Below are 26,831 nucleotides of genomic sequence, written 5' to 3' on the forward strand. Positions count from 1 at the left end.
CAGACGACAGCATTGTTAGCAGTCGTGAATATTTATGTTTTCAAAAAAAAAAGTTGTAAATTAATCACTAAGGATTAAGGCATATTTTTTGCAAAAAAAAATTAAGAGATTATTCGAATTGTACTAAAAAAAAAGTGGAAACAAAATTTATATAAAAAAAAGTCAACATTAAAACCTTTTCAAGCAGTTGTTTTGCGATCATCAAGAAATCTCTAAGAAATCAATAAGAGCTTTTTTCAAACGAATAAATGTTTTAATTGGATTACAGGGCATTGCTTTTGAAAACAACTTCTTTACCCAGATGCCGAGGATATCGGATACCATTTTCTTTTAGATTCGAAAGTTAAATTCTTATTGATATTTTTGGAGGCAGGGATTTGTTCTAGTCGAAAGATTTCCCCTGAAATATTATCTTATCGATTTGATAAAATTAAAGAGAAAAGATTTTTGGCTCAACCGTACAAGTAAAGGAGTAAAGGGAAATTTTTATAATAGAAACTGGCATTTGAAGAATTGAATTTCAAAAATCATTTCCATGCGTCTCTACTTCATTTTTTGAATACAATTCATAAAAAAAATTGAAGGAAAAAACAGTTTTTTAAAACACATTTATTAATCTACCAGATTCAGAATGTTTTTATTTTAATTATTTTTTGCTTTTTAGTCCTTACTGTTTGTTATAAAAAATATTACAATTAGGTGAAATCCATTTTTTTATTCACAATTCTTTAAAAAATATTTTATTTTCTAAAAGATAATTGGCTGTTATAATTAATATAAATACGTAAAATTTATCTAAGTTAGTAAGGCTAATTAAAAATAATTCGAGTTGACTACTTATGCGATTTTAACTTCTTTACTGCCAAATGCAGAATAACTCATAATCGCTTTCTATAATTAGTATTAGGAGATAAAATTCATCTAAAGTGGAGATTTGGATTTTTTAACGTTAACGTTATTGTTAAAATTGATTAAAATTAAAATAAATATATCAAAAATATTCGTATGGGGAATTTATGATTTTTAATATTTGACTACTAATTTAGAGATAACTCATAATTGACTGCTGTAGTTTCGATTAATAAGTAAAAAAATATCCAAATTACTATGACTGAATAAAAATAATCCAAACTGAAGATTTATGATTTTTTGACACATTGACTGTCAACTATGAGTTAATTCATAGTGGGCAATTTTGTCTAAAATAACGGCTATGAGCTGTCGGATAGAAACTTTTCTACACATCTTCGTGGCATTGGGATTAGATTTGTAGAAAATAGTGCTTATTAAAAGTCATTGACTTCTAGGAAGCTAAATAAAAATTAAGTTTGGCTTCCACAAATAGAAATTTTATCAGTAAATTGGAAAAGAAATAAAAACTATCCAGAAACATGCAAAGAAAATTTTAATCTAATGTTTTGTAGTATTTTTTGAAGCAGTTTCCAACATAAAGAAAAGGCTTTTCTACAAAAATTGGGCAAAAGCGGCACTTTTTTTAGTAGGCTTGGTACAAAATCAAATAGTTTTTTCCCCATATTGTTTATCTCAGTAGTGTCGATATGGATGCTAATGGATTGGCAAGTCGAAACATGAAGGAAAACGAATGACATTGTAACTTACTTCCATAAAAACCTTAATCACAAGATAATATTAAAATAAGAAGAATGATGTTTGCCCATCCGAATCCGGATATTATCTTAAAATCTTATTTTATGTATAATGTCAACGTTGACTCATGACATGATGAGCAGAAAATTGTTAAATACATAAATAATATGCGCGAATGAAAACACCGTTTAAATATTTACCACACCTTTTAGGTTAAGTGACTGAACATTTGTTTTCCATAAGCAAGATAATTATACTTAATAGGTGTAAAATGTTTAAATAGTTCTTAGAATAAATTTATTACCTCAAGTGTACACAACAGATATAGCTTTTTTACATAAAATTTACCTATTAACTATTATATGGCTTTTGATAAAATTATTATTATTAGACTAGGGCGTGGTTCTTAGAGATATCAGTAAATACATTAATGAATGCTATTGTTTTCCTGGAAACTTTCAAAACAATCAAAATAATTTCTGCTTTTAATTGTCTTTCTAGGCAATATTTAAATTATTATTATATGAAAATTATGCACGAAAATATCCTTTTGAAACACTTTCATCACGCTTGATTTTTTTCATGTTTGTTTAGATGGAATTTCGTAACCGATTTGTCTCTTATTCCCTAATGTAGTAGACTTTTGAAATTTTGTACACTCATGCATTCTCGATGGCAATACATTACTTTTATAATTTTAGCACTTAAATAATTGTCAATAACATAATAATTTACTTGAATTTTAAATCCATACGAGTGGTGTCATCTGATAGTGATTTGAGAAAAAAAAAAAAAAAAAAAAAAAACATTTCAAGATTCTTATATTTTTATAATAATGAGCTATAAATTTAAGATTAACCCTTAACTGGGGAGGTAAAGTTTTAGGACTTAACTGGGGAGGTACGGTTTACGAGACCGCATTTCATTTACACTCAAATTAAATTTTTTAATGAATGTATGAATAATTAATGAATGGATGAATGTATTAAATTTTTTAATGTAGTATGAAAAATTGCCAATATATTTTTCAGATATTTTTCTTGCTATATGGATATGTTTTAGAAATTTTTCAAAATATATTATCATTGAAAAAAGTAAATGAGTTGGAAGATACGTTTTCTTCTCAAATTTCATGTTACAATAAATAATATTCTTGAAAAATATATTACTTTTTACTTTTTAAATCATATTTATTTTTACAGTATATGAAGGTATATAGAAGACAATATAATGTAAAATTCAACAATTATATGAAAAATATAAAAATTGACAATGGGTAAAATTAGCCCTTTTTTATGGGCTTGTGTGACTTTCATAGCACGGTTTTCTAGGGCATTTTAAATATACAGGTTAAGAACTTGTATAAAAATCAATCTGTAAATTCTGTATATATATCTCTTGGTTTATTAATATATTTTATAAATTTTTCAAATGCATTATCACTAGAAAAATTATGTTTGAACATACATATCAGAATCAGTTGAATGCGAATTTTCATCGAAAGACTCTTCTGTACTATTATCCTTATCACTAAAATCACTTTCTGCTTCATTTAAAAGTGTCTGGAACACTGCTTCATAATAGGATCAGTAAACTGGATGATATTTCTGGGCCCAAGTTTTAGCGCCATCTGCTAAGCCTTGTTTATCACTGGGACACTAACAGGGAGATGCGGTCATAGAGACCGCGCTTAAAGAAATAACTGAATTATTTTAAAAGGAATCAGCTGAAATCGGTTGAAAAAGTGCACATGTATTGAAGGTTACAGAACAGGAAGCTACAGGGTAAATACATTTAAATGAGCTAAAAATAGAATAGGGGTGACCGAAAATCCATCGCTAGCGGTCTCACAGACCGCACGTCCCCTAAAAAAATAAGAAATAAGAAATTTGTAGTGTACTTGTAAAAGCGTACTTTTTAAAAATTACTGCTTTTTATTGTGATTACTTCGGATTCTGGAAATAAATTAAAACTTAATCACTTTTCCTCACACAAGAATTGATCACTTTTGCAGATTTACTTAATTTTTATTTACTTTCCTTCAACATTTCAAAGATTAATCCACGATATAGTTAATGTTATACCTGAAGAGGAATGTGGGAATAAGATGAGTTTGAAAAAATTTTACAAGAATACACATTTATGAACTTTTAAGAATGATACTATAAAATTATTTATAATAAAAATAAAATTACAATGATAAAACAACCAAGATCTCTGATTCAAACGAAGGAAATACTAAACGCAAATCCATCTACTTTTTTTATCATCTTACTTGATTCATTAATATTAAAGTGACAGGATCAATTGATAAATAAGTGGAAATCTTGTTTCTAATTAATAGTATCTGAATTCCTTTTACACGCCTGACAAGTTCAATTAATCTGCGCAAGCAAAATACCTCTACATTTTATAAAAGAAAGAAACTTGAGCTTCGGTTAATTTCTTTCAAACTTAGTTTTTATGTTATTTATATTGTTACTCGCACATTGATAATTATGTAATTACGGCTCAGAATATTGTTGCATATTCAAATATGAAAGCGTGAAATGTTTACAAAATTATATTCCAAGTTAAAGATGGGTTATTTGGACATATGAAACAGAAATTGCTTCGGCATTGACCTACATTAGAAGAATTTCAATATTTTTGTTTTGATTTTTTATACGTAGCGTCTACGAAAATCATAGAAAATGGTTTCCGTTAAGAACCTTAATTACTGTGTTGTCATTCGACTCATTATCTTTTAAGCGTCGAGGGAGGGAAGTTTTAAAGACGTTACGTAATGTTTTTATAAGTTGCTAAAAGCTGAAAGGCGTGAACTAAAAATATTAAAAATAAACCAAAAAGAGTAGTATTTACGAAATGCTCTTGTATATTCCCAAATAAAGATTTTATTCCCCCTCCCTCTCGGAAAAAATTGGGAGCCTCCGAGAAGACCATGAACACGCCAAGTGCTCAGATTTTTATTTTCATACTCTCTCTCGTGAACGCTTTGCACTTCGTATTACTATAAAGAAAACCGAGTATGGGTTTTTTTCCCGACCGATATTAATCAAAATAAGATACAAAAATATAATTTTAGGAACAAAATCATATGCTGGGTTTTATTTGTCCATTCCGTTGCGGTTTTGATTTATTGCTTTTGCATGCATGCAAAAGAACAGATCGAAAGATAATGAACCCATAGATAAATTTCATTTAAAATTTGATACTAATAAACAATCTAAAAGTTAAAACTGTGTACCAAATTTTATCTATCTAGCTCTTCATGATTTTAGTTAACACATTCCCTTATACTCACATAGATAAATAGACAAACTACAAGTCAACGGATTATACAATCCGTTTCTAGAATTTGATAGAAATCTACAAAATTGGTGTAAAGGCTGCATGCCAAATTTCATCTTTCGTGTTCAAAACTGTCGTATTTACATTTGGTGTCGTGTTTGACTTGTTTTGAATTGTCATGCTCACATACAAGCAAACTTGATTCCAAAAATGTGTTTTTGAAACAGAGTTTTTTTTTTTTAAATAAAAATTTCAATTTCGAATTTTTTTGACAATTATACTAATTTCTCTTTGTATACTTCGTAAAAAAGTGAAAATGTATTTATAAAAATTCAAATAAAATTTATTTGAGCTAGAAACATATTTTATGTGTATTTTGCAATTAACCTTCTCCAGTACAGAATATTTGTTAGTAAAATGAATAATGATAAGAATCAATTAAATAAGTAAAAGAAAATAATAAAGTAGTAAGCAATAATAAAAATAAAAGTAACCAGGAAAAATATGTGAGGTTTAAGATTATTCATTTCATTCAGATTAATAAATTAATTAAAATCATATTAATTAGTTAATTTTATCCATATTAATTTATTAAAATTATTTGTTCACTATTCATTTGTATCCAGATCATATTGCCATCTAGGAACATGTAAATGTAATGTATGTACAAAGGACGGCAAATGTCAATTATAAAAGTAGATTATTCCGATTTAATATCATCAGACAGGAAAAGGATAATAGTATAATTCGAATTAGAATTCCATATTTTAGAAAAATATTTAGACTTAGATTTCGTGTTTACATCTATAACCAAAAATTATATATCATCAGACTAACAAGGCTCCACTGCATATACGAGACAACTTTTTTTTAAATGTATTCTCTTAATAAAACATTACTTATTGGAAATAATTATCTTGAGTAAATTTATCTCCTGGTTCTTTTTTTTTAATGAATTCCCTTTGTAAAACATTACTCATCAGAAGTAATTATCTGTAATAAATTTAACTTCTGGTTCCAAAGAGTGACATTTTATTAAGGGAATACGATTATTAAAAAGTTACCTCTCGTAGGCAGTGGAATTATTTTGGTCTGATTTTAAATAGTTGGGTTTGAGGCCGAAATGTTACTGATTCGATATCCGATTCCGTCAAAAAAATTGTTTTGTAAGCAGGGCTATCCCATGGCAACTCCCTCAGATCAAATATACTCCGATTGGTGCGGCTGGAAGCATAAAGAGGGCCGTGCCAACTGAAGCGTGTTTTCTAACCTCTGTTCAAATTTTCAAGGTCTTTCCAAAATTTCCTTGTGTTACTTAAGAGCGGGGCGTAAATGTAACTGAATTAAACCTCTTGTGTAGCAATTATTTAATCTGACGCACAAGAAAAAGAAGAAGAAAAAGAACTCGACATAAAAAACAAGCCTTATCAGATTACAATTATCTGATCGGGCGTTTTTTAAAATGCAAAAAATATTTCATTAAATTTTTGAAGTAGGAAACTTCGATTTTAATCTAACGATTCTAAAAATAAAATTGCATAACAAAAAAAATCAGTTGGAATGTGATACAAATTTGGACAGAAGCGTGTCTTCTGATCTCTGATCAAATTTTCAAGGTTTTTCCAAAATTCCTCTCCTGTTACTTAAGAGCGGGGCATAAATCAAATTGAATTAAACTTTTTGTGCGGCAATTATTTATTCTGACTCACAAAAAAAAAGTACTCGACACAAAAAAAAGCCTTGTCAGATTCCAATTATTTGAGTGGGCGTTTCTTAAACTGCAAAAAATATTTCATTCAATTTTCGAAGTAGGAAACCTCGATTTTAATTGAAAGATTCTTAAAATGGAATTCTGTACCAAAAAAATCAGTTGGAATTTGATACAAATTTGGACAGAAATAAAATCTGGAAAAACAGGAGAGAAAGAAACTTTGAAATTCAATCAAGAGTTAGCCCACGCTTCGATCAACTAAAGCAGAAAATAGTTCTCTTATATTTCTAACAACTAAATTGTTTTTTTTTCTTTCTTTTGAAGGCAAGTTTCGAAGTTTAAGAAATCTGAACTACCTGTAACCATGGGATGCGCTGGATCCACCCAGGTTAATGAAAGCAAAACAGGGAAGAAGCTCCGTGTGATGAGTGCTACTGAAAGAAGTAAGTTTACACTTTTACTTATTTTCAGTTATCTTTCGAAATGCAATTGCTTCGGTTATGCAATATAAAACTTGTAACTGACGCAGGTTGTTTAAGAAACGTCAGACTCCTATTTTGTAATCTGAAATGCCTTTTTCAGCTCCTTTAAAAAATTCAATAAATCACAAAAAAAAAAAAAAAAAAAACCTAGATTGTTGAGTCGGACTTTTTTTTTTTTTTGCTTTTGTTTTTGCAGAAGAACGACCTTAAATGTATCTTATTTTGGATAACTAACGTTTTATAACAAGAATGTCTTTACTAATAATTAAAAAGAATATTTGTAGGATTGTCTGTGTGAGTTTTAGAGCTAGCCGTACACGACAAACCATTTGACCTAAAGTTACCAAATTTGGCACATACATATTTTTGTGGGTGGAAATGGGCATCTAAAAACGATTTTTTTTAATTCAATAAATCACGAAAAAAAAACTTAAATTGTTGGGTCAGATTTTTTTTTTTTTTTGCTTTTGTTTTTGCAGAGAAACGGGTGTAAATGTATAATTTATTTTGAACAACTAACGTTTTATAGCAAGAATATGTTTACTAATAATTAAAAAGAATATTTGTAAGATTGCCTGTGTCAGCTTTAGAGCTAGTCGTACACGGCAAACCATTTCATCTAGAGTTGCCAAATTTAGCACTTATATATTTTGGAGATTGGAAATGGGCATCTAAAAGCGATTTTTTAAAATTCAATAAATCAAGAAAAACACCCCCCCCCCCCAAATTGTTGTCAGACTTTTTTTTTTTTTTTTTCAGAAGAACGAGTGAAAATGTATAACTTATTTTGGACAACTAGCGTTTTATTACCGGCATATACTTATAATTAAAATGAATATTTGTAAGATTATCTGTGTGAATTTTAGAAGTAGTCGTACAAGGCAAATCATTTGATCGAGAGTTACCAAATTTGGTACATATATATTTTGGAGGGTGGGAATGGGCATCTAAGATTTGATTTTTAAAAATTTTAATTATGATTTTTAATTAAAAATTAGGAGGAGTTTGGCATTTTTGGGTCGAAAAAAATTGTCAAGTATATTATTTTTTCCAAAAAGTTTATAAACCATTACATACATTTATGCATTTTTAGAGTTCCGAAGTACATTACATTAAAATTCAGACAAAATTTCAATATATATATATATATATATATATATATATATATATATATATATATATATATATATATATATATATATATATATATATCATTCATTTTTTCACATTTTCTTTACTTTTTTTAAAATGTGAAACTGAGAAAATTTCAACAGTGTCGTTAAATGATGATGAACGCAGGAAAGGAGATTTTTCTTTTCTTTTTCATTTTTATTTGATAACGTCATTAAAACTAGATTCTTATTCTAGAAAACTTATAAGACACGATAGTATGTTAGCTTCAGTTGTCATATTCTGCTTCTTTCGGATCTAATGGAAAAGTTAGAGTGCGTTCTTATTTTTAACAAAAGATTATCTCATCTTATCAGTAGAGTCGTGGGATTAAGCAAGTGTTTAAGAGCGGTCGTCTACTGCAAGACAGAATTATCTTTGCTTGCGTTAGACAAAATATATGAAACATATAAAACAATGCTGAGTCAATTGTAACTTTACAGTTTTGAGAAAAATCGGAGTAGGAAATTATCTAAATCTAAATACAAATAATTTTGTGATGTGATGTCCTGTTACTATTCCTCCTGTAAGGAGCACCGTAGATTCCAAAATAAAATGGTAACAGTATATAGGACGTGTATCCTGTGAGCATAAATTGACTTCATTAATTTATTTGATAAGTGTGTAATGCGTTTTTAATGTTTAAAAAAAAATTGTAGCATGTCTCGAAAATTAGAAAATGGTATGATATGATAATGGACTCACTTTATGGATTATGGAATATAAACTAAGACGAAAATGAGCAAATTTCTAAAATTTTCAGTTTTAAATTGCGGATATGAAGCTAGTTTCATAACAAGTCATGAGCTACATAGTATAAATAAGGCATTGTAGTCGATAAAAAAAATCAAAATTACTTCATTTTCTAGATTATTGGGAAAATCTATATAAATAACTGCGATGTAAAAAAGGAAAATTTCGCAATTAAAAAAATAATTTTGAGCTGAAATTTTTAATTAAATTTAAATATTTAAATAAACGCTAATCTTTTAATACATATTTCTTTATTTAAAATGTTCCAAATCAGAAATATAGTAAACAAAGTATTTCATTAATTTATTATTAAATTGATCAAAACTTATACTAAGAAAACAAGCATGTTAGCGATTCAAATAGTATTTACTAAGCTATTGAAAACCGAAATGCATGTTTGAAGAAAAAATTGATTTTGAGTTCAAAAAACCCGCAGTTTTTGCCAAATAACACAGCTACACGAAAACAAGTTAGTACTAATCATGTCTCTATAAGTTTCTATACCGAAAATAGTAAAAACTTGCGTGCAAAACTTTGAAAATTATAAAAACTTCGCAAATACGAATGAAATTGTAATTACTGAATATTATTTGCAACCTTTTGATATTTACTGTAGCATCCCACAACTTTCCAAGGGAATGTCAGCGATTCAGTTAGTAATTACTAAGCTATTGAAAACTGAAATGTAAGTCTGAAAAAAAAATAGATTTTGAGTTCAAAAAATACGCAGTTTTTGCCAAATAACACAGCTACACAAAAACAAGTACTAATCATGTCTCTATAAGTTTCTATGCCGAAAATAGTAAAAACTTGCTTACAAAACTTTGAAAATTATAAAAACTTTGCAAATACGAATGAAACTGTAATTACTGAATATTATTTGCAATGTTTTGATATTTACTGTAGCATCCCGCAACTTTCTAAGGGAATGTGAATTGATGTAATTTGTTTGTGATGGTGATATGATGTGGTTTTTGATGTGAATTAATTCACGCCCCAAAAAACATGAAGAGATTTATTTATAAGGATTTGGTCAATGTAATTTGATTCTATAAAAGATTTAGTTAAGTAAAAGTAATTTTTTTAAAAAACAGACTGAGATTACACTCTTTTTTTTCAGTTTAACTTATTAATTCAGCTTTCATTTGTTCCATGTTATTCATGAAAGACATTCTGAAAGTAATTGCTGTGTATCAACTTTCTAATCTTACTTTGTTGCGACAGAAAAGAAGAAAGAAAATTAGCATTTTTATTGAATCCACCTATGGATTTTGAGTAAGAAAGAAAAAAATTAGACCATTAAATTTTCTTTTATATTAGAACCTCCCCCCCCCCCAGTGCATACTTCTAAAGACTGTAAATAACAAAAATAAAAATGTTGACACATTGCTGTTGACGAACCCTTTCATCACATTTTAAATAAGAAATGGTTTTGATTTTCCAGAGAGTATTTAACGCCCATCACTCTTTTAAAGAGTTAAATGTCAAAATCACTTGCTTTTTCATAGTCCTGTTTTTGTGACTTAGGAATATCTACAAAAGAAAATCACTTCCAGGATCGCGATGAAAGGAAAAGTAATTTCGTTCGTTTCGAAACACTGCAAACTGTAAAAATAAGTGTGAACTTATCAAAAGAATGCAATCATCTACAAAGTCTTTTCATGAAAGGGAGAAAAAAAAATTTCAATTTAAAGTTCTAGTAAAAAAATTTCAATTTAAAGTTCTAGAAATTTAAGAGCATGTGTACAGTATAAAGGTCTAAAAATTTAAGAGCACGCGTACAATATAAAGGTCTAGAAATTTAAGAGCATGTATACAGTATGAAGGTCAAGCAAAATTAAGAGCACGTGTACAATATAAGTCTATTAAAATTAATATTTACAGATAGTATAAAATAATCATTACATATACAAAGTATATAAATTATTATAATAATCGAACTCTAATCATCGAACTCGAGATTGAGATGAATTTCTTAATTTCAAATTTCTCTGTATCCGAAAAAACACATTTTTGAAATTATGTCTGTCTGTGAACACGATAACGCTTTGAACTAGATGGGTGAAAGTTGGTATGTGGTTTTTACCCCAAATTTGTAGATTTCTATCAAATTTTGAATGAAGTCTGTTTTACGAATGTATATTTGCCTTTTTGTCTGCGAGCAAGTGAACGCAATACTAAAAAATGTCAATGAAATGTAACACACAGTTCTACCATCTACAGTGTATATTTGTATCAAATTTTGAGCCAAATCCATCAAAATTTTAGCCGTATGTTGGCCTGTCCATTTGCATATACATAAACGGGAAAATTCAAAAGCGCAATAACTTAAATAAATAAAATTTGCTGTGTCATATTGTTATTAAATTGCAGTTCTATTTCAAACTTTCGTTTCAATTGGTTAAAAAAAAAAAAGACTTTCAAAATGCGCATGAGAGTTTCAATATTGTACTACAAAGCACAAAACTCTCATGAGTGGCACTTTGAAAAATAAAAATCTGAGTACTTCTAGCTTTCTGAGGATCTTCATCTTTCATGATGTTGAGAGGGGGGAAATATTTTCACTGGAGAGTATTTGAGAAAAATTACTGGAGGCCACTCTCATTAGTTTTAAATGTAAAAAGAAATAAAAGAAAGAGAATTAAATTATTTCTAAACTGCTCCTAATATTATCTATTATCTTTATTATCTATTATCTTATATTATCTATTATAAGTTGGCTTAATGTTTGAAGGGTTCAGGAAAATTAATTAGAAAATTGTTTCATAACGGTATTGAATTTAAAATTTCCTTAGATAGTAAAATTAAAATATAACTTAATTGATGAAACCCTTTCAGAAATTAAAATTGAATTAGTTTACAAGAACAATTTAAATCGCATGAGAGCGTATGAATTTGATATTAGTTTGATATTTACGCTGCTGCAAACTCATAAATTGTTTTATTTGCCTTATTAATATTCCGCCTTGACGCAACATCTATGGATTTTTTATGGCATTTAACCATTTGGATGGATCTACCATCCAAAAACCAATTAAGAAGCTTATAACGCTTTGTTGGTCGCAATCGCTTCTGAAACTCCTTAAAGGACAACGCAATTATTTTGATTAGCAACCAAAATTAATTTTGCGATCTGAGTAAAAATTTGTCTATATAATTTGAATAAAAATTTGTATTATATGCGTTTTATGCGCTTATAATGCAACCCAATGTCTCCGGAGTAGTGCCAGTGAAGTGTTAAAAACTACTTAATGATGGAGCTCATAATTGTGAAACCTGGTCAGATAACACCAATGCAGCACCACGCCCTCCACATTTTTTATCCAAGGGTGACAAATTTGGGGCCTATAATGAATAATTTTACATAGCAACATGCATAATATATTTTTACATAGTTAAGTAATGGTTTGTGTGTGGTTTATTGGCGCAAGAGCCATATTTAGCCATACTGCGCCAAAGTTAAGTAATGTCAAGCATAGCAATATATAACAAAGTTTTAAATAAGAATTTCGTAGTTTAAATTTTAAAATACGCAATTACATATAATTATTAATAGCGTAACACTTTATTCGCTAATGGTCAATTATTAATCTTGTTACATCGACGCTCAATTTTCCCTCCAATAACTACAAATATTTTAAGAACTGATAATAAAAAATAAAAAAAAATGTCTACCCCACTGTCATAGAAAAAGTTTCTTGTTTTTGTTAGGATTTTCTGCATTTAAGTTATGAAATAACTTGCATTCTTTTCTAAATTCTTCGCATTTTGTGTATGATTCGAAGCTCTCTTTCCACAAGATTTTGCGTCACAATATATCACAAAGTTTTAAATAAGAATTCCATAGCTTAAATTTTAAAATTCGTAATTTTACATAATTATTAATAACGATATACTTTATTTGCTGATGGTCAATTACTAATTTGTTACTTCGACAGGCAATTTCCCTTCCAATAACAGCAAATATTTTAAGAGCCGACAGTAAAAAAAATTATCTACCACGCTGTCGTAGAAAAAAGTTTCTTGGTTTTTGTTGGAATTTTCTGCATTTAAGTTATGAAATAGCTTTTCTAAATTCGTATTGTTTCTCGCACTTAGCGTATGATTCGAAGCTCTCTTTCCTCAAGAATTTGCGTCATAGCCTTCCACTTCACTTGACATCTAAATTCCCAGCTATTTAAACGGATTCATATAATCTTAATCAATATAATAAACGCAGCTGATATATAGTACGAATGACTGTTAGGAGAGTTTACTGGGCGATTGGTAACGTCCTTTTAAGCCCTTTGAAATCAAAACAACGTCTCGTATAGTCAAGGAAGCAATGTATATCTATAATAAATTAATTCCATTGAAATTGTAATGTCTTGATCTAGACTGATCAAATAACGAAGCAGAATTTCCAGACAATTCTTTATTTTACAGCCCTATATATACAAAAGAACAACTTGTTCTAATCTTGGTTAAATAAATAGTTATTTGCACCTGTAGTAGGAGACACAACAGTCGAAGTCGAAGGTTTATCTTGAAATTCAGTTGGCTCTCGGACTCCGAACTGGTGGGCGTAGTCCAACAGTCTGCCTGCAATTCGTTTCTTCTCTTCTCCTAAAAAAAATCTCCGCATTTTATTTCGGCGACAATCTCTGCCTCTTAATTTACATTGGTCCTTTGAGCTCTCTTTCGGCCAATCGGGGTGCAGCAATATGCTCTCTCAGTAGAGCCAGTCGGTCGTGGGAAGGTCCTTTGTGTGATGCACCTTTCATAACTAACTATTCTGGAACACGGAGTTATCATAGTCCTTTCACAATGAGAAACATTTAGCATCAGATGTTTGAACATCCCTTTCTCTTTGAAGGTACTCTCAATATCTCTTGAACGAGAAATTTCCACATGTGGTCTTTCACTGTAGTCGCTAATGAACAGAGGCGAGACCACCCAGGTGAAAAGATTCACCATCTGGCTATCTCGAGGAGTTTAGTAAGTAACAGCGACGACACAACTGGCTGTAAATGTCTTATCAGTACTGGGAAACGGGGAATGCTACAAAATATAAGAATTAGTCAAAATCTCGATTTCAAATTTTTTAACGATTACGATACTCTTTCTGTACTTCGATTGATAAAAAGTAGAAATTTACTTTCCATATAATGTATTTCCAATGCTAAATTTTCCAGTTCATGCTCCTTTAATGTCAGTTCAAATAAATAGATATCGTTGTTACTACTTCTTTAAGAAGCTAATGCTTAGACGGAAAATTCGAAAAAAAAAGTAGCAGAATTGTCTGGTAATTGACAATCAATGAAAAAGATCCCGTTAGCATCTATTTTAAGAGAAAGAACTATAGCAAATCGTTTCTATATTAATCTCTTTCCGGACATTGCATGCAACTGATGACTTAACAAAAGATAAAAAGAATTAACTGCATCAGTGATCTGGTGGAAAAAATTTCTTCTGGAAAACGCAAAGGTAGACGAATAGGTTTCGAATCGCTTTTCATTTCTGATATATAATTTTACTTGAATTATTTTACCACAGAAATTAAAATAAAATTTCGATTTTGAAAAAAAATTCTAAAAAATTAATTCCTCCAACATAAATAAGCATATTTATTTATACATTTGTTCTCTGAAACATTTAGTTCAGGTTTTCACACAATTTTATTTTCTCCTGATTTAGAGCACCTATAAAGAGTGTTTAGGGATGAAAGCATCAAACAGAAAGACTTTAAAAGTGTAGGCAACTGAAATAGATATATAACAACTCATCCGTAAGGGCTACGGAGCACCCTCTAAAATTGTTTCTTAAAATTGAATTTTTGATTTTTATCTATTTTGCTTATTATTTCACTTTGAGAATATAACGATCAAGCAAACGAAAACAAGGCAGAAAATGAAGCAATAATGTCGCAGGTCGGAGAGCAGCTCATGGAAGTTCATTGCTCACATTGCAGATTGATTGATTTGGAGACCAAAAGCAACTCTTTCCGCCTTTAAATTTAGAGACACAAAAGCAACAGTCAGACCAACTATGGGCATCAGAATGGGACAAACTAATGCCTGTTTTTTCACTCTATTCAAGATTAATCTTCATTCTTCCAGTTATATTATTATTACTATTATTTCTTTCTTCCTTCTTTTCATTGACGTTTATGAGTTTTGGTTTTGTTCTTGCTGTCTGAACAGAAAAATATTTGGTTCATTTAATATTCTTTTTCTTTTGTTAAATTTCACTTTTCAAAAGAAAAAAAGAGGGGCCCGGAGGAGGGGGGAGGGGGGGTTGTTGGCTTTGCAATAAAGTCTCGGCTTCGGAAAAGAGTGCTTTCAAGTTTGAGACCGAATTCCACCAAAGAGCCGCCGAGCTGACGCGTAAAAATAATTAATGCATTATCTTTCTCTTACTTAATAAAAATTTGATGCATTATCTTTCTCTTACTTAATAAAAATTTGATGCATTATCTTTCTCTTACTTAATAAAAATTTGATGCATTATCTTTCTCTTACTTAATAAAAATTTGATGCATTATCTCTTTATCTTTTTAATGCACTATCTTTTTTTATGTATAATCTTTCGTATGTAAATCCACTTAAAATATTTTTCTCTTACTCTGTGTTAAAATGCAACATTCTAGAAAATTAAACATGGTAAAAATCGGTTCCATTTTTAAGAATATAATTGATGTTACTAATAAGCACAAGTACCTAACAACGGGAGTGCACGAGGGTTGAAATTTAGTTAGGGTTGAGATTTAGTTTAATGGTAGTATGCATTTAGAATTTTCACTCACGAAAATATTAAAGCGCAATAACCAGTCACTCTCGAGAAAATGGCCCTCAAACTTTCTGCATAGCTTATATACTATTAATATATGGCAAGCTGTATAGTGGCTTGTATAATGTTTAAGGCACTGTGGGAGCGTTCTGGTAACCCGAGTTCAGTCCTGGTCTAGAATAATTTTAATTTGTTTGTTTTTTTCATTTATTTCAAATTAATTTAACAATTTACAAACAATTTTAATTAATTTTTTTTTTCATTTTTTTACAAAAGTAAATATTTATTCTCCTAATTCGTGATTTATAATTTAATTTTTAGAAGAAAAATCATTAGAAGTATGAATGAATTTTTTAAATATTTAGAATTACTTAAATAAAATTAACAATTTAAAGATTCAATTAATATGATTCTAATCTTTATATAGATAAATAAATGTATTTTCTCTTAATACCTAAATTATATTTTTTTTTTAAAAATTAAAATATGGAAGCATTTTTCTTTTTAAAAATTTTTTAATAAAATTACAGAATGTTTTAATTAATATGTAATTCTTTCATCAATCAAAAATGGATTTTTTAAAAAGAAATCACCCACAAAAATAAATATTTATTCACTTAATACTTGAATAATAATTCTATTTTTAAGTAGGAAAAATAATTACATATATATATCAAATGATAATAAATGGTAATTAAATGACTGACATCATAAAAATATTTCATTAATTTTTTATTATATATAAGAGATACAATGGTAATTATCGTAAAAACATCTCAAACAGAATATATATATTTTAACATCATGCAAAATTCATAAATAAGGATTATCTACAAAAAAAACCTTAAATTTAAAAAAAAATTCATTTTAATTCAAAAAATATTTGTTTTTCTTCAGAAAATCGGGCAACTCGCAAAGCATATCGTATGTTACTAAAAATTTTAAACCATCTGCATATTCATTGCATAATTTAACACCTTCTTTCTACTTTTTCGTTTTGATTATTAACATTCTGAATTTATTAACATTTGAGTTATAATAAATAATTTAACTTCATTAAAATCCAAAAATTTAAAACTTTTAATGATAAAAATAGTTATTTTGAAATATTATTTTTATAGTAAAAATTATAATTATAATTATTTTAATACTAAAAAATAAAATTATAGTTATAATTCAGGAACAATATACATGAACATAATTATTTTTCTCTTAAAAAATAAGTTATAATTTAAGTATTAAGAGAAAATACATTCATTTTTTTCCATATAAAAGAGAGTATCGTATTAATTGAAACCATCTTTAATTTCCTAATATAATTTAAGTAATCGAATATTTTTTAAAATTCATTCGTACTTATAATTATTTTTCTTCTAAAAATTAAATTATAATCCAACAATTAGGGGAATAAATGTTTATTTTTGCATAAAAAAATGAAAATCATATGAATTAAAACTGTTTGTAAATTGTTAAATTAATTTTAAATAAATTAGAAAAATACAAATAGAAAAGCTAACAAATTCTAGCCCAGAATCAAACACGGGTTTTCCGAATGCTACCACAGTGCCCTTACTACTATACAATTCGCGTCTCGGGGCAGGTGCTACATTATTAGTATATAAACTATGCAGAAAGTTTGAAGGCCATTTTCTCGAAATTGACTGGCTATTGTGCTTTAATATTTTGGTGAGTGAACATTCTAAATGTATACTACCATTATACTAAATCTCATTCCGAACTGAATTTACCTCGTACATTGAACCTCTCCTTGTAAGCTTTTAGCGAATAATACTATACAGGGTGTTGCCGAATTCGACCGACAAACTCAGAGAGGTGATAGTAGGCATCAAGAGGATAAAGAATCACCATACAACACGAGGTCCCAAATGACGTTTAGGGGGTAAAAATCGCAAAAATATAGGGAGTCGGAGAAATGTTGGAAACTGTAAAAAATTAATAAAAAAAAACAATTAATGGTGTTTGAAATATGAATTTTTTTTATGTGAAAGCACATTCTTAAAGGCTATTTTTCATGTAAGTAACATGCCGATTTGATGAACCAGGGGGGCGTAAATTATTGAAAACGAAAAAGTAGTTTAGAAATCTTATCTTCAGAAATATTTAAACTTTAAGAAAAATAAAAGCTTGAAAATATGAAGAATTTTATACTCTTTAATTTGATATAAGTCTGTAGTGTGAAAACTGAGGAGGTTTTAAAATATTCAAGAAAAACTAAAATGTTTGCCGGTAAACATTGCTGCAACATCGGCACCGATGTTTACAGAAGGTATTGCAAAATTCTACCGAAAAATTCTGTGGAGTGATAATAGACAAAAAGGCGATAAGAATTTCCAAAGAAATAAATATAAAGTCGCAAACGATGGTGCGACTTTATATTTACATGGGATTTGGTGGAATACAGATACAGCATACATTTACAGCACAGACATTTTAATATAAGAAAGACTGTAGTGTGAGAGGAGACGATGGGAAACTTTTATATAAACTTTTCATGGGGCCATTCTCTTCGCCAGGCTAATTGTCTCTTCTAATGTCTGTTTTTGCGAGTTTCACAGAATAAATGTCTCCTGCAACCCTATGTTTTATGATAATTTTTCGTCTCCTTAATGCCTACTATCACTTCTTTAAATTTACCTTTCGAATTTGGCAAAACCCTCTGTAAACAAAAGTGCTGATGTTGCAACGATGTTTCCCTGCAAACATTTTATTTTTTCTTGAATATCTTAAAACCTCCTCAGTTTTCACACTACAGTCTTATATTAAAGAGCATAAAATACTTCATATTTTCAAACCTTTATTTTTCTTAAAGTTTAAATATTTTTGAAGATAAGGGTTCTAAACTACTTTTTCGTTTTCACTAATTTACGACCCCTTGGTTCATCATATCGGCATGTTACTTACATGAAAAACAGCCTTTAAGAATGTACTTTCACATAAAAAAAATTCATATTTGAAACACCATTTGTTATTTTTTAATTAATTTTTTACAGTTTTCAACAGTTCTCCGACTCCCTATATTTTTGCGATTTTCACCCTCTAAACGTCGTTTGGGACATGTTGTATGGGGATTCTTTATCCTCTTGATGCCTACTATCACCCCTCTGAGTTTTTCGGTTGAATTTGGCAACACCCTGTATAATTGTTTGGTTTTTATATCAATTATTGATAGTGAATTTTGATCAAGGGCAGCATTTTATTTCTACTATTGCCGTTGTCACTACTTCTAAAAATTTAATTCCTCGTTCAGTTACTAATTGCATCTCTCTAATCATGTTTATCAATAAGAATTTAATATTACAATAATTATGATCAGACAAATATATATATATATATATATATATATATATATATATATATATTCAGGAAAAATTTTATCGAAAGCATTGTTTTCAAATCTCAAAGCGATCAGTTTAAAGAAAATGAAAAGATTTATTTTAAGTAGTGACAAAGTAGTAGTAAGTAGTCACCAAAGTAGCACCATATATAAATCTTTTTTTTTTTCAAAAATAAAGAAATAATATTAATACTGTTTTCTTTTAAAACATAAAGTAATTTAACTGAAGAGTTTTTCCCCCAATAATAAGGTCATGCACTCGATAATGCTGCAATCAAATTCATCGATAAATGTTTCTTTAAAAAAAAAATCCCTCTATTTTTTAGGTGAGAGAAAATTTGAATTAAATTCGTCGCTTTTTTACTCGACACATCTTTTTAATTCGCTTTAATAGAAACACTGGCATTTAGACTAACGCATTGTGTAGGTTGTGTGATCGAAATTACTAATTCCCCGTTTTCAACACCTCAGTCACAATATTTAATAAAATTATACAAAATATTTTTAGTGCAACTCTTGAAAACTTTATTTCCTCTTGAACTAATTATACGAACAACAAATATAAAGTTTTGGATTAAAATGAAATAGAACAATCGAAAACGACAAATGAAAAAATCTGAATCTTACTGCATACACCGCTTTAGGGAGTACAATAGTCCAAAAGTACTAGTTTTGGCATCCTGAAACGAAAGTAACATGATTGATTCTTGATTTTTGCTAACACATCGTGGCCACTATCTTATTTCGGAACCGGGTAGCTTCAGGTTCGAGACCTGATTCCACAGAAGAATTGTAGTGTAAGTCCGTCTGGAGCATGCTAAATTCTTCGGGGCCAAACGTCCTTCCGCTGATATAGAGTGGAAGTTGGGAGAGGGACGTGCCAGCTCAGGTGTCTTCCTCGTGATCTGACCGTTGTTCCAAATAGCCCTAGTGTTGCGCTAAAACGGGAAGTTAATATACCTACACTAAACTAAACCACTATCCTATTTACTACTATCAGTTGCATCGTTTTAAATACTCTCTAATTGCTGTATGTGATATGAGGTTATTGTATGTCGCCATAAAATACCTTCTGTTGCTAGTAGGGATTACAATACCGGTATTTTGAGCCATTTGTACAATTTTGTAATACCGGTATTCACAAGTTTAAATACCGGTTTTTCGGTATTTACTAGAAATTTTTAAAATTGTCTCCACTATATGTTCAGGGATCGCGAACATAGCAAAATAGTATACGTTTTTGTTTTTATGTCTCCCTAACGGGCGAAATTAATTAGCTAATTAATGGCTTAATTAATTGCTTATATCTAAATTAATGAAACATGGATTATCCCTGAAAGAAGAAATTGTATCCATAACGACTGAAAAAGCAACAAGTTGGAAAGTTGATTGGTGCAAATCAGCAGTTGTGCTATGCACATGGAATTCAATTAGGAGTAATAGATGTATTATACCAAAAAAATAAAGCACAGAACAATCCAAATACTGTGGATATAGAAACTTCGGATTCCAACTTAGAAGAGAGTAAGTGTGAGAGTGATATTGACAATGAAGATAATGACAATGTAATTGTTGAAGAAGATATTGCTAATGAGGATGAAATATTAACCTATCAAGAATTGCTTCCTATAATTTATAAAGTTCGAAAAATTGTTCAGATATTTAAACGTTCCCCTATAAAAATGATATATTACTAAAATATATATACTAACTGAAAAATAACACAGAATATATGTTAATATTAGATTCTAAAACACGTTGGAACAGTTTACTCTTAATGATGGAACGATTTTTGAAACTGCGAAATCCAATCCAAAAAACAATAATCGACTTAAACCTGTAAATTAATTTTTCAGATAGTGAATTCGACTTAATATCCAGAACTATATCAGATCTACTTCCAATAAAATTGACTATTGAGGCATTATGTCGGAGAGACTCTAATTTATTAACAGCTAATGCAACAATAAATTTCATGTTGCAGTCACTGAAAGAACAGCACACATGACTATCTGTGAAAAATCGCACAGGCATACCGAAATAGAAAATGTCTTATGGTATTTACATAATTATAATGATTTTAAAAATGAAAATGAAAGAGAAGAAAAGAAAAGAACCAATTCAAATCTGATTAAGTTTAGAGTAAATTTTCTTAAATTTTTTTTACCCACAAATCTATCCACATTCAGAAGAATTCGGTTCAATTATCGAGGATGGCAAGATTAACTGGCAAATAAAACAAAGAAACACCTGTGTTTTCTTTCTTTTTCTAAAATTTCTAATACCGGTATTAAAACCGGTATCCCGGTATTAAGATTTAAAAAATACCGAATACCGGTATTGAAATTTTGGTCCGGTATTGCAATCCCTAGTTGCTAGTGATTCCAGTTGTTACATGAAACTTTCTTATACATGACTGTATGTGGTTTTTGACATACGACATTTTGAAAATATAACCTCAATAACTGATTTTGTTTGCTATCAATTTTTTTTTATTTCAGCCTTCAATGCTGCTATACTGATTCAGAAGTGGTACAGGAGGTATCTTGCCAGGGAAGAAGTAAGGCGAAGGTGCTCGTGGACCATTTTCACAACCCTGGAATATGCTGGGGAGCAGGATCAGACGAAGGTTAGTATTAGAAAACGTTTATACCCTTCAGAATAGTCTTAGTTGGTATTTTTGATTAGTAACATAAAGTTTTGGCGTTTTTGATTGATAAATTCAGCTTAAATTTAAAATGAAACATTTTTTTATAATAATAGTATAAATGTGTGAATGGCTGTGACAAAATTTCAAAAGTGCTAATTAGAATTTTATTGTTTTGTCAAAAAAAAAATTAAAAAACAATAGAATTTTTAAATTATTTTTTAATCGCATGAAAAAAATAAAAGATGTGAAAAAATTTAATTTTTATTGTTGTCTTGTGAAGAAGCATGCAAAAAAGAGCATAGATATAGATATATATATGTATATTGTCTAATTATTAGAAATAAGGATAATTTTGTTCAAATTTAGCTGAAATCAAAGCTGTTTTCTAATCAGATTTATTTAAAAATTTTCATTTACCCTTTTGCCCGTTCGGATTTCATGGACCATTTTTACATCACTGGAAATTATTAAGGAGGAGATCAAAAAAACCGTAAGGGAATTTTTTATATTTTCTAGGATAATCATTTTTTAATCAGTAAAATGAATCAATGAATTAAGTTTAAGGGGACACGGTACCTGAAAAATGATCAACATATCAAATTTTTTAATGGATCATTTGCTTGCTTATACCCTTCTTACATCAAACTAAAATATTAAAGCTGTATCTATATTATTCTGAAAGTTATTAAGGTTTTTATTCGCAATGATAGGAATTTATAAGGGCCTGAACCTTTAAAAATTGCCTTTAAAAACTCGGTGTATCCGAACTAGTATTACAGCGCAAGAAATATTGAATTATTTTACTCTTTTTTAATAGATAAGTTAGTCCTTCTGTTAAAAATTCTTGGTGCTTTAATCAGAAAATTTCGACCAATGGTAGAACATCAGGTTCACATAAAACATATATAAAAACACTATTAAATAAGAAATGTGTCTCCAAAATTATGCCAATTTATCAACGACTAGCATCAGATGAACTTTTTCAACCTAACACAAGATGTTACACACAGAATTCAGACGAAAGTTTTCATAGTATAATATGGAGTAAGTGCTCAAAAGAAATTTCTGCTTCACTGTGTGGAATCCAAATTGCAGTTGCAGATGCAGTTTCTGAGTTCAATGTCGGGACATCTAAATCATTAGAAAATGTTCAAGCTGAAAATAGCATTCTTCTAAAAAACAATCTAGACATTTAGCTATTTGGAGGGATTATAGGCGTGTGTATCAGAGAAGACGTAACAAATCTGCTGCGCATGAGTTAGTCAAGAAAAAAAATGAAACTTGCTCATTAACTCAAATAATACTATATTTTTTTTAAAAAAAAAAAGAAAGACTAACATACAATCCTGGGTGCTTTGAATCAATTGTTCAATAAATTTTAATTACCAGGTATGTTAATTTATTTTTAAAAAATCTAAATTATTTTGGCGGTTTCGTACAGCTGTTTTTCTAAATGTTTCTTTTTACTGCAATAATGAGTATTTAAATCTCTACAAAATATTTTGTATTGAAGATACATTTTTAATTTTTGAATATATATTTTAAATTATATAGTTTTTATGACTGTCCAAAATATATGCTTGAGAAAAATGTAAATAAATTTTTATTCATAAATCAAAACTTTAAATGTCTTTTTCTCCATGTTCTGTTTTTCTTCATCTTCATGTTTTTAAAATACTAAGGCATTTTTCCTAAATAAGAGCTTTCAAATTTTGTGTACAAGCTCAGCATTATGAATTTAATAAAATTATAAATGTAATAAGCATTCACTTGTTTAGTTTTTTTAAATGTCAGAGTTAAAAGAGGTGCTGCTAAATTTCCCTATTTTTCACCATATATAATAGTAAAAATTTATATTAAAATAAGTACCTTGCAATCCATGCACAATTTTGTGTAATATATTTCAGAGAATCTATAAAAAAAGTTCGAAGCAAAAATACTAATATTTGAAAAAGTAGTAGCAAATTTTAAAAATTGAAATTTTTTATTAAAAAAACTAAATTTCTCTTAAACAAGCAGATTAAAACTGTGTTTTTTTTTTCAGGTTATTTTTATTTCAATGTTAACATGCACTATTATAAAACTTTTTTGTATAGTGTTTAAAATTAAAAAAAAAATGTTGTGAAGGTACCGTGTCCCCTTAATGATCTATTAATTTAAGTGTGTGGATTTTATAAGATGTAATATGTATAAATTCCCTTCCTTAATTCCAAATTCCCTTCCAATTACCCTTCCTGACCCTATATAAAATTATACTAAAGACAGAATATTAAAAGGATAAAGAAGAAATAAATAAACCATAAGGAATTGTTTATATTTTCTAGGATAGTCATAATTAATTGTTTTAATCAGTAAAATGACTCAATGAATTAAATTTAATCATCTATTAATTTAAGTGTGTGGCTTTTATAAGATATAATATGTATAAATTTCCTTCCACAGCTCTAAATTCCCTTCTAATTACCTTTCCTGACCCTATATAAAATTGTACTAAAGAGAGAATAGTAAAAGGATAAGGAAGAGATAAATAATCCATAAGGAATTGTTTACATTTTCTAGGATAGTCATAATTAATTGTTTTAATCAGTAAAATGACTCAATGAAATAAATTTAATCATCTATTTATTTAAGTGTGTGGCTTTTATAAGATATAATATATATAAATTTCCTTCCTCAGCTCCAAATTACCTTCCAAATTCCTATCCAATTTTGCCTCTTATTACCCTTCCTGACCTTATATAAAAATAATCTAAAAAGGATTAAGATTTATTATGTATAAAATGTGGGAATATTAAAATATTGCGAGAAAAAACGATAGTATGATTATTCTAATCAGAGTAATTGTTCATTATCTATTATGAATTAGTCATACTTATGATCAAATGATGAACAATCGAAGTAATTGTTCGTTATCTATTATGAATTTATTTATGTTAATGATCTTCTTCCTGACGATGGTTTGTTAAGAACTCTTTCATCCAAGGACTTTTTAGTGAAGATGAAGATGTATACTTTACCAGACCGAATAGTTTGAAAATGACTTCCTCCCAATATTTCCAGTAATTGGGATAGGGACGCTAAGTTTCACATTCCGCTAACAGTGGTGTCGCGAGTAATCAGTAGTGTAGCGCATATTCATTTTCTTATCATTAGACCCACTTTTATAACTGTAGCTATATCCCTTTGCAAATTTAATGCCTTCATAACTTAACCTCTTCACACCCTGTATATGGGTAACTTTGTTGTAAATTGACATACAATCCCACTCTGGAGACTTACCTCTGAATTTTTACCGGAACCAAAAGAAAAATGAATGCAATCTAAGAATGCAGACTTCTTTCCGTGAACTAGATATCCTGCCCTTGACATTTCCGTTTCTTTCTGAGGTTTCACATCGAAACAATGAGCTATCTATTTTTCTAAGAACTGAATTCATTTGCTGATGGCTTCGTCCATAAGCAAAACTTCTGTTACGAGGAGTTAATGACCCTGAATATAAAAATAAACAAATTTAGAAGATTACAACCTTCAAAACCGATAGCTTAAAAGTTTCTACACTGTTGAATGAATCCTTTTTCAGGGAATTTTTGCGATTTTGTATAATTTAGACTTTTTTGAGCGATAGATCGACGAGATATATTCGGTTAATAAAAAAAATTTAGCTTCTCATTCTGCAAATTTATCTGATAAAAAAAAACATACTCTTTCTTAAGAGGACAATGGATCCTTTTGGGGATTATTCAATCACGGTTATGAAATTTTTTATGCATATGTATTAGAATATAAATGCGTTAAATTTCTTAAAAATAGTATATTTTAAAAATAGCATAGTATAATAGTATTTCTTAAAGATAGTACATTTTAAATCAAAATATACTATTTTTAAAAAATTTAAACGATTTATAATTTTTAAAAATTTTTAAACATTCCAGGATTTTAATTTTTTATTTTTCTAATTTTTTTCTGTATTACCCAATGTAAATTGATTTGGAACAAAACTGCGCATGAATTTGTCATTCCAATTAAATGCTCATTGTTTAGAAATATTTTTATGAACACTTATTGAATTTTCATAGGAATTTTATGTTTTTCTGAACTAAAATTGGCCTTTAACTATCTAAAAAAAAAACTCGAAACGTAAAATGCATACCCCATTTTCTTTTAATGTTTAACCTAAATCTTTATTATCAATTTCATTTAAATTCTTCAAAAAATAAACCACCTGGAACATTTCAAAGATATTTCAATCTAATTACATCATTTTCAGAAAAGTCATTAAGATGTACTTTTTTTCTTCTTAGCGCTTCAAATATTTATTTTATGGAACAACACATTTTATAACACTATTTCAGTTGAATATAAACATATATTTTGGTGATGAAACAATAAAAATAAAATTGCCCGTTTTCATCCACTGTCCCCTTAAAAATTCATAAGATCTCATTAATTTAAGAAATTACAGCTAATAAGAATTATTTTTACCAATAATTTATACTGAACGACAATTCAAACCCAAGAAAAACTCCGCAAAATATAAACGAGCCCAAAAATATAATTCTGAATATGATCCCAGAAAATTTAAAAGTAGTTGATGTACAGGTTGACCATCGTGAAAAATCAATTGTTTAGAGCTCAGTTATAAAGAATGTACTACGGCAAACAAGCTATTTTTTTAATTTATTTGTAAATAAATTTGCTATGGTATAAATCGTATATGCTTCAACTAATGTTACGTTTGGCCTTGAGCCTTAAATCCAGTTGAGCTTTAAGTACCTATGCTTTAATGATGGTCATTTTGTATTTAAAATTAATTGATATGTTTGAATCGCATTTAACCGGTCGTAATTGATAAGAATTTAGATAATTATTGATTAAGTTTAGTGAAACAACAAAATGCGTGGTAAAATTCTGTATTTAAAGCGAGAGTTGTTTAATTTTAAAGAGTTCTTTCTAAATATTAAGATACGTATAAACAAACACACGTGACACCTTTCACCTGTAGTCACGGCTTTTTAATGATGTGGTCCTTTAAGCGTTTTATGT

At 28.7% G+C, this 26,831-nt stretch overlaps 1 protein-coding gene across 6 annotated transcripts in view; it reads left to right on the forward strand.

The window, feature by feature from the left end:
* LOC129958356 (serine/threonine-protein phosphatase with EF-hands 2-like) overlaps nt 1-26,831 on the forward strand; it is a 136,712-nt gene that overhangs the window by 19,538 nt on the left and 90,343 nt on the right. For 4 of the 6 annotated variants that reach the window (XM_056070786.1, XM_056070788.1, XM_056070789.1 and 1 more), the window contains exons 2-4: nt 6,935-7,053; nt 21,640-21,767; nt 22,261-22,278. In XM_056070786.1, the coding sequence (XP_055926761.1) occupies nt 6,975-7,053; nt 21,640-21,767; nt 22,261-22,278 (225 nt within the window). In that variant the 5' untranslated portion in view covers nt 6,935-6,974. The remainder of the gene's footprint in view (nt 1-6,934; nt 7,054-21,639; nt 21,768-22,260; nt 22,279-26,831) is intronic. The other 2 variants (XM_056070787.1, XM_056070791.1) reach the window with 1 other exon arrangement.

Source organism: Argiope bruennichi, chromosome X1 (genome assembly GCF_947563725.1).
Source record: "Argiope bruennichi chromosome X1, qqArgBrue1.1, whole genome shotgun sequence".
NCBI classification, from domain to species: Eukaryota; Metazoa; Arthropoda; class Arachnida; order Araneae; family Araneidae; genus Argiope; species Argiope bruennichi.